General features: G+C 41.7%; 1 protein-coding gene across 13 annotated transcripts in view; it reads left to right on the forward strand.

Annotated features, from left to right (window-relative positions):
- The window catches only part of PPCDC (phosphopantothenoylcysteine decarboxylase), a 56619-nt gene that overhangs the window by 18265 nt on the left and 23699 nt on the right, over positions 1-14655 (forward strand). For 12 of the 13 annotated variants that reach the window (XM_043493392.1, XM_038418128.2, XM_043493398.1 and 9 more), the window contains one exon: positions 246-422. In XM_043493392.1, coding sequence (XP_043349327.1) covers positions 270-422 — 153 coding nt within the window. In that variant the 5' untranslated portion in view covers positions 246-269. Of the gene's footprint in view, positions 1-245; positions 423-14070; positions 14178-14655 lie in introns of those variants that run through there. The other variant, XM_043493402.1, reaches the window with a different exon arrangement.

The following is a 14655-nucleotide window of genomic DNA, read 5'->3' on the forward strand; positions in this document are numbered from 1 at the left end:
TTTAAAATAATAGGTAACTGCTGAGAAGCAGAATGTTACGGCGACCTTCCCACCTGATTACTGAAAGAAGTGTGACACTTCATGAATCAGTTTATATTGTTCTGAACTGAAGAGTGTTTTGAGGCCACTTACTGATATTCTGTGTAGGGAAGCAAATCAGCAATTTCTCTGCACATCTATCATTGGGTAAATCCAGCTCTGAGTTTGAAGGAGGGCTGGTAAAGTCTGTTTCTCCTTGTTTATAGATTTGATTGTCGCCAAGGTGCATAATGGAGCCCTTAACCCTTACAGAGCCACAGCCTTCCCCACAAAACAGCTTGCCCACACCACAAAAGAAGTACAATGTCCTGGTGGGTGTTACTGGAAGTGTGGCTGCCCTGAAGTTGCCTATTCTTATCTCAGAATTGCTGGAGATTCCTGGGGTAAGTAACTTATGCTCCAGTGAGTTAGAAGAGAAACTGTAAAAATGGTATCTTCCTGTTTCCTTTTTATTCTCTCTTAGTGGAGATCAGATTGGGTCAGTTAGAATTTTAAAGCTGATTCTGGACACCAGTCCTGGGGTCTGAAAATCAGGCTCGGCATTTTTCTGTCTCTTTTCCCGTGATCAGTAATAAAAAAAAAACTCTCAAATTCTCACAGTAAGAGCTTACCTGACCATTTTGTTGATATCACGCAATACATGATGGAAACCAGCTTTGTGTCTCATCATTATGTGGGCTTTGCAGGGCTCAGTGATGTCAAAACTTAGAAGTCAGTAAAGTCGTCAGACCTGAATTTAAGAGATACATATAGTAAAAAGTGCCATATGCTCTCTAAAACTCCAAATTTGTAGTTCAGATCATGCACTATAAATAGTCTCAGTAACTGAGACATAGAACTTAAAAGTTGGATGCTAGTATAAGATGGAAGAGGACAAGCTTAAAAAATATAGAAACATCTGTATGCACATTAAAAAAAAAAAAATTATTGCCTACAGTAACCAATTTTTCCAGCAGATGGCAGTATTAGCCACAAGTGAATAGACTTACGTTCCAAAAAAAGGGAAATGTAATAGCTTTTGCTAAAGTAAAAGGAAAATTCAGAATGCTCTCACATTTTGGAACCAACCCAATTATCATGGTTCATTTAAAAAAGAGAGAGAGAATTTGTGGCACCTTCTTTCTTAAACATAGGCCAAATACATAATCCATTTATATTGCTTGGATTGCTAGATGGCCTGGTTTAATACCCTTTGGAAAATTCGTATATTTGGGATTCCTTCACTCCAGAGCTCAAGGTACCCCATGAGATTTGGACACAGGAGATGATATATTGGAAATGTAATTGTGAAATTGATTGGTGGTGGTAATAGCAAATCTGGAAAGGCTGTTGAAGGTACACAGAGCTTCAGGGTAACAGTGCTGTATCTTGTCAGCTGTTAGAAAGAAAGTTCAGCTGGCATGTTGGGGGCCTTAGTTAAGCTTTTCAGTTCCAGTAACTAAAAGAGACTTAAGGTTCCAGACCAGATTGGGAGGGGTTGCGGTGGGAATGGACAGAAGAAAGTGATGCAGAGATAGGAAGAGGTCATGTCAGAATCTCAGGTCATGTGTTGCTGCGTGTATGGAATGTAGGTTATGCAGGGATCGTCCATTCCCCCAGCACTCATCCCCAGCTTTCTGGATTTCCATCTTAGCAACAGGAGATGCCTGAATGATAGAGCCCGCAGCATACTATCTCTCTCTCTCCCCCCCCATCCTGTACTGGTATCCAAAGGACCTCCCTCCACTCTATAGGTGACAGGAAGAGAGAAAACTACCCATTCTGAAGGAGTCTAGATCAAAGCACATCCCTTCTTTGTGAATATTTTGATCATAAACTTTGCAGCAAGCTGGATCCAAATTTGATAGCAAGGCTTCTGGATTCTGTGATCCTCCTGTGCAGGAGTCGGCAGATTTTGTGGCAGCTTCATTTAAATTTAAAAATAGAGGTTTTCATTGAATGAAATATAAAGAATCCATTCAGTGTAGGAACCCTGGTTATTTATTTTCTACTGTCTGTACAATTGAGCCAAAGCCAAATGAAGTCAATGGGAGTCTTTCCAATTACTTTAAATCAGGCCCTCAGTTTTAACTTGCTGCAGATTTTTGCGCTGACAACAGAGAACCATCTTATGAAAGTTGTCAGATGAACTTGGGTAGAAAACAGCTGAAGTTTTTGGATCATTAGGAAATGTGCTGAGAGGTTTAGGGTTGTAGAATAAGCATGTTAGATTGAAGTTTCTGCTTAAATGATCATCAGTGAAATAGATGACAATTTAAATATCAATGCCGTAATCATTAGGTTTCAGATTCAACCACTCGTTGAGATGAATGAGGTAGTTAATACATCTCATTGCCATCAGATTAGGCTCCTGCAGACTCAGGAAATTAACAGTGCATCAGTTAACATTTTAAAAGTTTTCTTCATAACCATAATGGCTGTTGAAGTAGAAAAAAGTGCTGTTTTATCTAGGCCAGTGGAAAATTCTGATGATCACTTATGTATTTGCTCAGGGTTACTAATATAAGTCAAATCACCGCTTTCTTGACTCTTTAAAATGGCACAAACATGTAAACGTGGGCAAAAATCAGGCTGGCAGAGCATTGGCTAGTGGTTTCTGTGTAGAGACAGCAAAGCAGGAGATCCAAGCTTAGCCCTGGATGATGATCCACTAGCCTCTGGATATTTGCCGAGTCTCCTCATGTAAAACACACACCTTGTGACTCCAGCACACTTCTTTTACCAGGTGATGTGTATATCAGCTTGTATCAGCAGTTAAACAGAGGAGTCACATACTCATTTTCTATTTTAGCTGTTATAGAGGCAAACCGAGGCTGTTACTGGTGTATAGAAAAGAAAAAATACTGATCTCTTTCCAATTTAGGTGGAGGGACATGAAAGTCCTGCTTAGGATGAGTAAGCAAGAAGCCCATCCCTGCAGAAAAGAATTTAACAATGAGAATAATTAATTAGTGGAACAGCTTACCCAGAAATGTGTTAAATTCTCTATCATTTGGAGTTTTTAAATCATGATTGAATGTCTTTTGTAGTGCATAGGGCTAGCCTGCTTGCTTGCTTGCTTATATCCTTTCTTATGGGTTTGTTGATAATAGATTTATAGCTTTGTATTAGAGTATTTTTTGGCAGTAATGCAAGAAACTTACAGGCCACATCCTATATGATGAGCTAAAGCAAGTTAGTGTACATACGTTTGGTTTCAGAGTAGCAGCTGTGTTAGTCTGTATTCACAAAAAGAAAGGGAGTACTTGTGGCACCTTAGAGATGAACAAATCTATTTGAGCATAAGCTTTCGTGAGCTACAGCTCACTTTGTTGTTAGTCTCTAAGGTGCCACAAGTACTCCTTTTCTTTCTTCGTACATATGTTTGTGACCTTTGGCAAAGAGAAGTTGCTAAGCGACTGTGCTCTATAAACTTAACAGGTATACCACAAAGAACATGGAAATAACCACCAAACTGATTCAGGCCAGGAATAACAGATGTGAGAATGAACACCCCAATTTGATGTGGGTGAGGAAATTGGAGATGGAAGGTTGGGTACACAAGAGGGCAAACCACCATGATTAGGGTTAGGTTAGTTTTTTCTTGGGTCTTTTTTGGCTTAGTTTTCTGGTTTTATAGCTTTCTAGCTCCTCCTAAATTTTTCACCTTCCACTCAAACATTGAGGAATCTGGACCTACTCTTTTGGCATGCCAGAGATGAGGCTGGTCCTTTGTCTCTTACCACCAGGTAAGAGGAAGGATGAGAGTATGTTAATTTAGGAAGTTTTATAGTAAAGGATACCACATGTATCTCTAGAACAGTACTATTTCCTTTTTAATTCTGGTTGATTACTTTCCATTTGATTACTTTTCCACTTATGTCAGTAAAAGTATCTACGGCTGTATTGTATTCTCAGCACACGTGTCTTTGTCATACATCCCGAGGGTCCTTGCAAGACTGTGTAGCCTGATTTCGGGACAAGAACCATATCTTCTGGTCAGATCAATTGGCAAGCCTTTTAACTTGTATAAATAATAATATTAATCCCCTAAAATCAAGCAACACAACTGTTATAAAGGGAAACAGAGGCTGTTACAGATACATAGAAAGGAAAGAATACTGATCTCTTTCCAACTTAGGTAGAGGGACATGAAAGTCCCACTTAGAATAAGTAAGCAACGAAGCCATCCCTGCAGAAAAGAATTTAACAGTGGGAATAGTTAATCACTGGAACAGCTTACCCAGGAATGTGTTACATTCTCCATCACTTGGAGTTTTAAAATCATGAGTGAATGTCTTTTGAAAAGATGTACTCTAGCTTAACCACAAAATATTGGGTTCAATGCAGGAATCACTGGGTTCACTTCTCTGGCCTGTGCTATACAGGAGGTCAAATTAGATGATCAGAATGGTCCCTTTTGGCCTTAAAATCTGTGAAAGAAATGGCAGAAAGAGAGTGGTTTTTAAAAGTGCCTTGGCTGCAGCTATGTGTTTGTTTTGAAGGGCTTGTCTGCACTAGAAAGGTTTGCTGCCTTACCTGTACCGGTATAGTTAAAGCAGCAAAAAACTCCTGTTGTGTACACAATTATATCAGTATGAAAATTCTTATATCAATATAGCTTATTTTCATTCAGGAACTGAAATAAGCTATATTGCTGTAAGGCACCTTTATATCGGTATAACTGCATATATACACTAGAGCTTTTACTGGTATAACTACATTGGCAATAATAATAATAAATATATCACACCCCTAACCAGTGTAGGCTTTGTGTACACTAGAAAGTTTAGTTATAGCTATACCGCCCTCTAAGGCTATGTCTACATTGTGCACCTTAGAGTGACACAGGTGTACCGCTACAGCAGTGCTGCTGGAAGATGTGCAGTGTAGCCACTCTTTGTTAGCCAGAAAAAAAACCTCTCCTGCCGATAAAATAAAACCACCTCCAACGAGGGGCGGTAGCTTTGTCGTTGAGAGAGTGCAGGGATGGCCTAACCATGAGATGAACTCAGGTGGCTGCCTCAGGTGCCAGACTGTGGGGGGACGCCACTAGGAGCCAGAGTGTAGAAAATTGTGTCTGCTGCCGGTGCATATGTATTCTCTCTGCTCTAGATGCACAGAGACGGTGGAGTGCTGTGCTGGAGAAAGGAGGGTACAAGAGACATAACAGGCAGGCAGGAGAAAAGGTGAGAGGGAATAACCGAAAGCAGCAGAAGCTGCAGGGAGAGAGAGGAGGAGGTGGAGCCTCTGATGTACCTCTCTAGCACCCCAGGAGCCTGGACTGATTAACACCAGCTTCTCAGGGAGCTTTCTGTTTCCTGCTGCTTCCCTGAACTCACTTGTGGAGAACAGGCAGTCAACTGAAGTAGTAGGAGCCAGTTAGGCCCTTAAGATGCAGATATCTTCCTTCACTCAGGTCCTGCTACCAGCCTGTTTATTTGTCCCCTTCAACTGAGAGTTGAGAGCCACTATAGCTGGCACAGAACAGCAGTCATGAGTGAAAGAAGAAAACACTCCTCTGGGGCAGCATTCAGAAAAAGAAAGCAAGCAAAGGAAGCTTTTCTGTCTAAGCAGGAAGGAGCTCTCCTGAGATACATAGACACAAATGTTCATGGTGAGCCTTCCGGCCTCAGTGAGGATGTGAGTAGTGAGGAGATGCCTGATCTTCCAGTTAGTCAGACTGCAGGTGACCTGGCAGCTACTGCAGCATCCATATCTCCATCTCAAATGGATGTAACCATTCACATTCCTGAAGAAAAGTGTAGATCAGAGAAGAGTGTGGTGGAGGCACAAGAAACAGCTGCTGTTTAGTTCCTTAAGTCTAGATGATCTAGGACTGTGGACCCACTTGAGCAGTAGCCTGAGGGACTTCCTTGTACTGGATGGGCCACAGCAAGTGAAAAACTTCATGTTCCCCAAAGACAATGAAAATAGAAGTTTCTATCCAACACATTACTGGGATGAAATCCCCAATGGTGACAAAGTGGAGAGGCCATGGCTTATGTACTCAAAAACTCAGAATGCAGCATACTGTTTTTGTTGCAAACTCTTCCAGTCTAATGTTCCAGCCACATTGGGCTCTACAGGAACAAAGGACTGGAAGAATCTGGCTAGAAATCTGGCATGCCATTAGAAGTCAGCAAATCACCAGAGAGCATTCCATAGGTGGAAAGAGCTTGAGATGAGACTAAAGTTAAAGGCCATAATAGATGATCAGCATCAAGAGAAGATTGCATCAGAGTCTCTTTACTGGCAAAAGGTTCTGAAAAGGCTCATTGCCATTGTGAGAATGCTTGCTACCCAAAACCCAGCACTGAGTGGCACTTTAGATCAGCTGTATGTGCCAAACAATGGAAACATCCTTAAAATTGTGGAGCTGATGGCTGAGTTTGATGCTGTATTCCAGGAGCATCTAAGAAGAGTCACCACCCAAGAAATGTACACACACCACTACCTTGGAAAAACAATTCAAAATGAGATCATACAGTTACTGGCAACAAAAGTCAAACAGAAGATTGTGGCAGATTTGAAGTCAGCAAGATATTACTCTGTTATTCTGGACTGCACCCCTGACATCAGCCGTACGGAACAAATGACTTTAATAGTGCATTTTGTAACAACAACAGAACCTAGTGAAAATGTCCCTGCAATGGTGACTGTCGGAGAGCATTTTCTAGAATTTATTGACATTGATGATACTACAGGAGCTGGTATGACAATTGTGCTTCTTAAAAAGCTGGAAGATACGGGAATTGCGATAGCTGACATGAGAAGTCCGGGCTACGATAATGGTGCCAACATGAGAGAAGAGAACAGAGGAGTGCAGACACAGATCTGAGAGTTAAACTCTCGAGCTTTTTTTTGTCCCATGCAGTTCTCATTCATTGAACTTGGTGGTCAGTGATGCAGCATCAGCTTCTAGTGAGGCTGCTGAATTTTTTAATGTAATTCAAAGTATCTGTGTATTTTTCTCTGCATCAACTCATCAATGGCAGATTTTGAAGCAACATCTGGGAACATCCTCTCTGACACTGAAACCACTGAGTGCCACACAATGGGAAAGTCAAATGGAGGTGATAAAACCTATCAAACACCGAATTGGGAAGAAAGATGATGCCATAGTTGCCATTATGGAGGAAAATGCTATGACAGGAACTGTTTGTGGAAGAACAGTGGCAGAGGGAAATGGAATCACCAGAAACGTACATAACTTCAAATTTCTGTGTGGCTTAGTGTTGTGGCATGACATACTGTTTGAAATAAATGTTGTAAGCAAGAGACTCCAAGGTGTTGACCTTGATATATTTAGAGCAATGGAACAACTGGACAAAGCAAAGTCATACTTACAGTCTTACTGGTCAGATGAGGGATTTCATAACGTTCTGAAGAGTTCAGAGAAGTTGGCAGAGGAACTTCACGCTGAAGCTATTTTCCCACCCATTCAAGAATACAAGAGTCACCAAAGAAGAAGACATTTTGATTACGAGGCACGGGATAATCCCATAAACGACCCCAAACAACAATTCAAAGTTGAATTCTTTTACCAGGTGCTAGATTGTGCAATACAGTCAGTTGAAGAACGTTTCATGCAGCTCAAGGAACACAGCAGTATATTTGGGATGTTGTATGATATTCTAAAACTCCTCCCTGTATCTGAAGAAGACCTACACCAGCAGTGAAGGGCACTAGAGACAGTGTTAACACATGATGACGTGTGATATTGATGCAAGTGATTTAGGTGATGAACTGAAAGCCCTTTCAAGATACATTTCAGCAGGATTAACTCCAAAGGCTGTTCTGGAATATATGTGCCCAAATAAGATGACCACACTCTTTCCAAATGCTTTTGTTGCTCTGCGCATACTTCTAACACTTCCTGTAACAGTTGCCAGTGGAGAATGCAGCTTCTCCAAGCTGAAGTTAATAAAAACACATCTACGCTCCACAATGACACAGAAGAGGTTGGTTGGCCTTGCAGTCATCTTATAGAATATCAGGGTTGGAAGGGACCTCAGGAGGTCATCTAGTCCAACCCCCTGCTCAAAGCAGGACCAATCCCCAATTTTTGCCCCAGATGGCCCCCTCAAGGATTGAACTCTCAACCCTGGGTTTAGCAGGCCAATGCTCAAACCACTGAGCTATCCCTCCCCCCAAATGTAGCACTTGTGTTGACATCAATATCCATTAATCTCTCCACATGTAGGAGGTGCCATTCACCTTCCTGTGAGGTGTAAAGACTTTTTTTTTGGCGGCCCCCTTCATCTCAATAGAGCATGAGCTGGCCCAGACTGTGGACTTTCAGGAAGAAGTTCAAATCTTTGCAACCAAGAAGGCACGGAAAGAACCACTTTGATTATTCAAACAGATAAAAATACCAGTGTTTACTATGCAGACAAGAAAAGTTACATTTGCTGTCCAGGCATTTGAAAGTTAAAGTCCTGAAGGACGACCCATCACTCTCACAGATCTTGGGAGACAGGCCAGTCCTTGCTTACAGACAGCACCCCAACCTGAAGCAAATACTCACCAGCAACCACACAACAAAAACACTAACCCAGGAACCTATCCTTGCAACAAAGTCTGTTGCCAACTGTGTCCACATATCTATTCAGGTTTCAGAGTAGCAGCCGTGTTAGTCTATATTCGCAAAAAGAAAAGGAGTACTTGTGGCACCTTAGAGACTAACAAATTTATTAGAGCATAAGCTTTCGTGAGCTACAGCTCACTTGGGACACCATCATAGGGCCTAATCACATTAGCCACACTATCAGAGGCTCATTCACCTGCACATCTGCCAATGTGATATATGCCATCATGTGCCAGCAATGCCCCTCTGCCATGTACATTGGCCAGACCGGACAGTCTCTACGTAAAAGAATAAATGGACATAAATCAGACGTCAAGAATTGTAACATTCAAAAACCAGTCGGAGAACACTTCAATCTCTCGATTACAGACATGGCAATTTTTCAACAAAAAAACTTCAGAAACAGACTCCAACGAGAGACTGCTGAATTGGAATTAATTTGCAAACTGGACACCATTAACTTAGGCTTGAATAAAGACTGGGAGTGGATGTGTCATTACACAAAGTAAAACTATTTCTCCATGTTTATTCCCCCCCCCCACACACACACACTGTTCCTCACATGTTCTTGTCAACTACTGGAAATGGCCCCCCTTGATTATCACCACAAAAGTTTGTGGGTTTTTTTTTTCCTCTCCTGCTGGTAATAGCTCACCTTATGTGATCACTCTTGTTACAGTGTTTATGGTAACAACCATTGTTTCATGTTCTCTATGTATATAAAATATCCCCACTGTATTTTCCACTGCATGCATCCAGTGAAGTGAGCTGTAGCTCACAAAAGCTTATGCTCAAATAAATTTGTTAGTCTCTAAGGTGCCACAAGTACTCCTTTTCTTTTTGTGAAAGTTAAGTGTTATTAAAATTTTTGAACAAGGCATTTTAAGTTGTTCGTTCTCCTTTATTTGGGTCGGTAGCAGAGCAGTACCATGAGAGGAGTAGAACAGGAAGAAGGCAGAATTGAGACTTTTCAAAGTTTTGGCCCAAGCGAAGGGGCATTGTCAGTAAAACTTTTGTTGGTCAGGGGTGTGGTTTTTTCACACCCTTTACTGACAAAAGTTTTACCGCCGAAAGTGCAATGTAGACATAGCCTTAGTGTAGTTGCAGCTTATAGCAGCAAAACAGTGCTTTTGCTGGTATAGTCTATACCAGTTACTGAACAAGAAGAATTGCACCCAGTGATTCCTGCATTGAACCCAATGTTTTGTGGTTAAGCTAAGGCTTTTATTAATATAGAAATGTCATTAAAAGTCACATCCAATATTAGTATTCTGGCTAAAGTCTATAGTATAGATCTGGCCACAGTTACGCTAGCATGCTTCAAAAGATTCCTAGTGCATTTTAACATAGAATGGGACTATATCAACAGACGCTAAGTACCTTTCAGAGTGTGTCAGCAGGGTCTACATGGGGCAGTTTCAGCACAACATTTTAGAATGTTCTACAATTTACACCCCTCCGTGCACATTGACACACCTTGTAGACAAGCCTAAAGAATGCAGTTGCTATATAAAATCAGCATTTAAATAGTCTGTGTAGGCTCTGAGGTAAACACCTCATTGAGGCAAATAGGATAGCAGTGCAGTTAGCACCTTTGCTGCTGCTGCTTGGCTGGAAACAGTTTTGTGCAAAGTGAGGTTAATGGAGAAACTCTGGTTGTTGCTCTGAAAATGATTTTGACACTGGAAAGGGCCAGAAATGTGTGTGATTTCAAATGAAAGCTATGGAAAATGAGCAAACATTGCAGAAAGAGCATAATGTCTCAGGGTATGATGCAGAATAACTGGAAAGTGCCCTGATGTGAAGAACAAGAACATAAGAACAGCCATACTGGGTCAGACCAAAGGTCCATCTAGCCCAGTATCCTCTCTGCTGACAGTGGCCAATGCCAGGTGCCCCAGAGGGAATGAACCTAACAGGTAATGATCAAGTGATCTGTCTCCTGCCATCCATCTCCACCCTCTGACCATAAGTGCTGACTTTTCGTTTTTCCAGTGGGTGCCCCACCTGGCCCTGCCCCTTCCCTGAGGCTTCACCCCTCTGTGCCCAAGGCCCCATCCCCATGCTGCCTCTCTCTGCTTCCCCCCTCCAGGTGGTTCAGTCTAGCACCTGTCTCCACCCGTTCACTCAAAGTGACACAGGAGGTTCCCCTCCTCAGGGTAGGAAAGGTTGCCTACTGGTTAAAGCACAGGCCTGGAGCTCAGGTTTTCTGAGTTTGCTACTCTCCTCTGCTACAGACTCCCTGCTTAGTCTCAGGAAAGTCACTTCATCTCTTGGTGCCCTAGATCCCCCCGTTCAAATGGGACTAATGCCCTGCCTCTTAGGCTAAATCCATTTATGCCTGTGTGATGATGGGGGCAATGGAGGTATCAAGGTTTTGACATTCACAGTATCCCCTGACAATGAGTTCCACGGGTTGACTATGTATTGTGGGAAGAAATACTTCCTTTCTAAGATGCCTGAGGGTGTATTTCCAATAGATACAAATGTTATCGTCTTTTTCCAATGGCAGTGTTCTTTCTTTTCTTATTAAGTTACTCGGCAATTAGAAATAAAGTCTTAAAAACATTGTAATTTATTTATACAATGCAGTTGATCTTTCTCCAGCACAAATGAAGACACACTCCAGTTCAAGATATTAAAGGTATAAAGATTCAAAACATAAAAACAAATTTAAAAATTGAACTTGCATTAACAAATGACTGATCTAAAAGCCTGTTTTAGCTCTGGAAACAGTTCAGTTTTACAATGTAATAAGAAACCCTGAGTATGTATCTACAGTGACTGAACTGGATGATTCTTAACTGTGTCTTAGTGAAAATATAATATGACACTATACGTCTTAAATGTTAAGAAAATTTGCCCTTTAAACAATAGGTTTCAGAGTAGCAGCTGTGTTAGTCTGTATCTGCAAAAAGAAAAGGAGGACTTGTGGCACCTTAGAGACTAACAAATAAATTTTTAGTCTCTAGGGTGCCACAAGTCCTCTTTTCCTTTTTCTTCTAAACAATGTCATTTTCAAGGGCATACTCAAATATTAAGGAAGTTACTCAAGAGACCTGTTCTAAGGCTGTAACAACCAGGTAGAATTAAGAGCACTCCGGGAGGGTGGGTTGGTTTTTTTTTTTTTTTTTTTAAATTAACAAAAGTCCCCAGGATCCATTGACTGTTTCAAGAAAAAAGATTGAGAAGCAGAGTAATTACAATAACACTTCCCCTGATCTCCATCAAGAGCAACTGAAACGTCTCAGGGAAGCACTGACTGTGACACTGAAAATAAAACCAATCAACTTTGTGGGAGAGACTTAAGATCAGCACTCACCAGGTCCATTTCTTGGCCAAGGCTAGCCAGAAACTGCTCTCTCCAGGGTCTCATCCTATCAGCTGGGTGCGAGCTATTTACCCACATGAAGTGCTTTGAGTGCACCTCTGGCCCAGGGGCTACTTGCACTGCTGCTAGCTGTGGGGAGGATTTCTAACTTGCACAGGCTCTCAGCCACTCAGCCTGAGGGGGCATTTGAGAAAATCATTAAAGACTCCCTCTGTGTGCGAAGGGGTGCGGCGCACAGAGCAATCCAGACAGCTCTGCTGCTTCCAGCCTCGGGGCAGCAGTAGCCCACACAATGGGGAATTTACATTTCCCACAGCCCAGAACCAAGGTGGAGAGGAGATGCTGATCCAGCTCCTCCGGGTAGCCGTATCAGCTTCTTGCTCAGGGAGGAGTAAAAGCCTGCTCTGTCCTGGAAATGGACCACTTTTACCTGCCATGGGAGCCGGGTTAGAAATTGTAGCCACACGCTGCTCATCTGCTGGCTCCCTGACAAAATGGCTGATAGGCGGCTGCGCGCTACAGTTGATTGGTTAGAAACAGCTAATCCAGCCACCAGCCAAAGGTTCATGGAGCGCTGCATGCGCGACAGCTGATTTGCAGCTGCCACAACTGATTATCCCGGTGGGTGCAGAGCACCCACAATTTTTTTTCCGTGGTTGCTCCAGCCCTGGAGCACCCGCGGAGTCCATGCCTATGCCTCTGACAAACAGAGGCTAGGGACACCATTCCTTACCCATCCTGGCTAATAGCTATTAATGGACTTAACCTCCATGAATTTATCTAGTTCTCTTTTAAACCCTGTTATAGTCCTAGCCTTCACAACTTCCTTAGGCAAGGAGTTCCACAGATTGACTGTGTGCTGAGTGAAGAACTTCCTTTTATTTGTTTTAAACCTGCTGCCCATTAATTTCTTTTGGTGGCCCCTAGTTCTTATATTATGGAAACAAGTAAATAACTTTTCCTTATTCACTTTCTCCACACCACTCATGATTTTAGATACCTCTCTCATATCCCCCCTTAGTCTCCTCTTTTCCAAGATGAAAAGTCCTAGTCTCTTTAATCTCTCCTCATCTGAGACCTGTTCCAAACTCCTAATTGTTTTAGGTTTCAGAGTAGCAGCCGTGTTAGTCTGTATTCGCAAAAAAGAAAAGGAGTACTTGTGGCACCTTAGAGACTAACAAATTTAGTTGAGCATAAGCTTTCGTGAGCTACAGCTCACTTCATCGGATGCATCTGATGAAGTGAGCTGTAGCTCACGAAAGCTTATGCTCAAATAAATTTGTTAGTCTCTAAGGTGCCACAAGTATTCCTTTTCTTTTTTGCTAATTGTTTTAGTTGCCCTTCTCTGAACCTTTTCTAATGCCAGTATATCTTTTTTGAGATGAGAAGACCACATCTGTACACAGTATTCAAGATGTGGGTGTACCATGGATTTATATAAGGGCAATAAGATATTCTCCATCTTATTCTCTATCCCTTTTTTAATGATTCCTAAAGTCCTGTTCACTTTTTTGACTGCTGCTGCACGCTGCATGGATGTCTTCAGAGAACTATCCATGATGATTCCAAGATATCTTTGCTGATTAGTTGTAGCTAAATTATCTCCCATCATATTGTATATATAGTTGGGGTTATTTTTTCCAATGCGCATTACTTTACATTTATCCAATTAAATTTCATTTGCCATTTTGTTGCCCAATCACTTAGTTTTGTGAGATCTTTTTGAGGTTTTTCACAGTCTGCTTTGGTCTTAACTATCTTGAGCAGTTCAGTATCGTCCACAAACTTTGCCACCTCACTGTTTACCCCTTTCTCCAGATCATTTATGAATAAGTTGAATAGGATTGGTCCTAGGACTGACCCTTGGGAAAAACACCACTAGTTACCCCTCTCCATTCTGAAAGTTTACCATTTATTTCTACCCTTTGTTCCCTGACTTTTAACCAGTTCTCAATCCATGAAAGGATCTTCCCGCTTATCCCATGACAACTTAATTTACATAAGAGCCTTTGATGAGGGACCTTGTCAAAGGCTTTTTGGAAATCTAAGTACTGGATCCCCCTTGTCCACATGTTTGTTGACCACTTCAAAGAACTCTAATAGATTAGTAAGACATCATTTCCCTTTACAGAAGTAACCACAGAACCCAGCCTGCAGGAGGGAGAGCTGAAAGACATGCACTCAGATAGTGCTGGCTGACTCCAACTAGCTGCTTTGTTGTTAGATTGCAGTTCATAGGTACGTGTCCCCACTATGCTTTGACATTGCCACTTTCAAAGCAATGTAAACTAAACTGGAAAAAAGCAGTTTTAGTCCAGAATAAGAATGTCAACCCACTGTGATGTACTGCTACACCTGTACCACTATAAATATACCTATGTAGTATATACAGATAAATTTCTCTATGTAGACCAGCCCTCCTTAGATTCTGAAATAAACAGCAAAAGTGATCAAAGACCCTGAAGTTTTGGAGCTGGAATTTTCCACTGCCCCAGGTCATCCTACAAGGGTGGAGGTAGATGAGCCTAGGAAGATAAAACCAACAATAAAAGATAAAACAGGCTATAAAACAGTCACTGTTTGGGAGATAGGTTACCCAGTTCCTAAGCCTCAACTGCTGCTGTTGGAGATTGTCACTAGCTTTTGCTCACAACAGAGGTGTATAGCAGCTAGCATTATGAGTACACCTAGAAAGCCAATAATCAAGTATATTACT

This window comes from Dermochelys coriacea, chromosome 10 (assembly GCF_009764565.3).
Source record: "Dermochelys coriacea isolate rDerCor1 chromosome 10, rDerCor1.pri.v4, whole genome shotgun sequence".
Taxonomy (NCBI): Eukaryota; Metazoa; Chordata; order Testudines; family Dermochelyidae; genus Dermochelys; species Dermochelys coriacea.